The following is a 468-nucleotide window of genomic DNA, read 5'->3' as shown; positions in this document are numbered from 1 at the left end:
ATCATTTTCACCCTTTTGCTCCCACTTACCACCGTCTCCCTATCCCTCTCTCCCCTCCTTCCCTCTTTTCCCTCCTTCCTTCTTTCCCCTCCTTCCTTCTTTCCCTCCTTCCCCCCTTCCCTCTTTCCCCTCCTTCCCCCCATTCCCCCCTCCCCCTTCCCCCCCACAGTACCGCCTCAGCACCGGCCTCGGCAAGGAACCGCCCCAGCAGGCAGCAGGCAGCCACGAGGAGCACCTGAGTGAGGAGGACCTGAGGACGATGTTCTTGGTGAGCGGGAAGGGCAGCAGCACCCTGACCCCTGGCTGCGCCTTCGCCCACTTCACGGTCAAGGTGAGTCTCAGGGGTCAAAGGTCAGGGAGCGTTTGTGACCTTGTGTTGAATGGTGGGGGGGGGGGGGTTCTGTACCGTTTTTGGGTTGGATTTATTTGGGGAAAGAAATATTTTGTCCCATTTGATGTACTGCTCCA

General features: G+C 58.5%; 1 protein-coding gene across 1 annotated transcript in view; it reads left to right on the top strand.

The window, feature by feature from the left end:
- LOC119587862 overlaps nucleotides 1–468 on the top strand; it is a gene marked incomplete at its 5' end in the record, with an annotated part of 13,833 nt that overhangs the window by 4,815 nt on the left and 8,550 nt on the right. Inside the window, 1 exon segment of the mRNA XM_037936565.1 lies at nucleotides 170–331. Within this exon segment, the coding sequence (XP_037792493.1) occupies nucleotides 170–331 (162 nt within the window).

Source organism: Penaeus monodon, chromosome 23, assembly GCF_015228065.2.
Source record: "Penaeus monodon isolate SGIC_2016 chromosome 23, NSTDA_Pmon_1, whole genome shotgun sequence".
NCBI classification, from domain to species: Eukaryota; Metazoa; Arthropoda; class Malacostraca; order Decapoda; family Penaeidae; genus Penaeus; species Penaeus monodon.
Note: the sequence above shows the minus strand (reverse complement) of the source record. Positions and strands in the feature narration are given on the sequence as shown.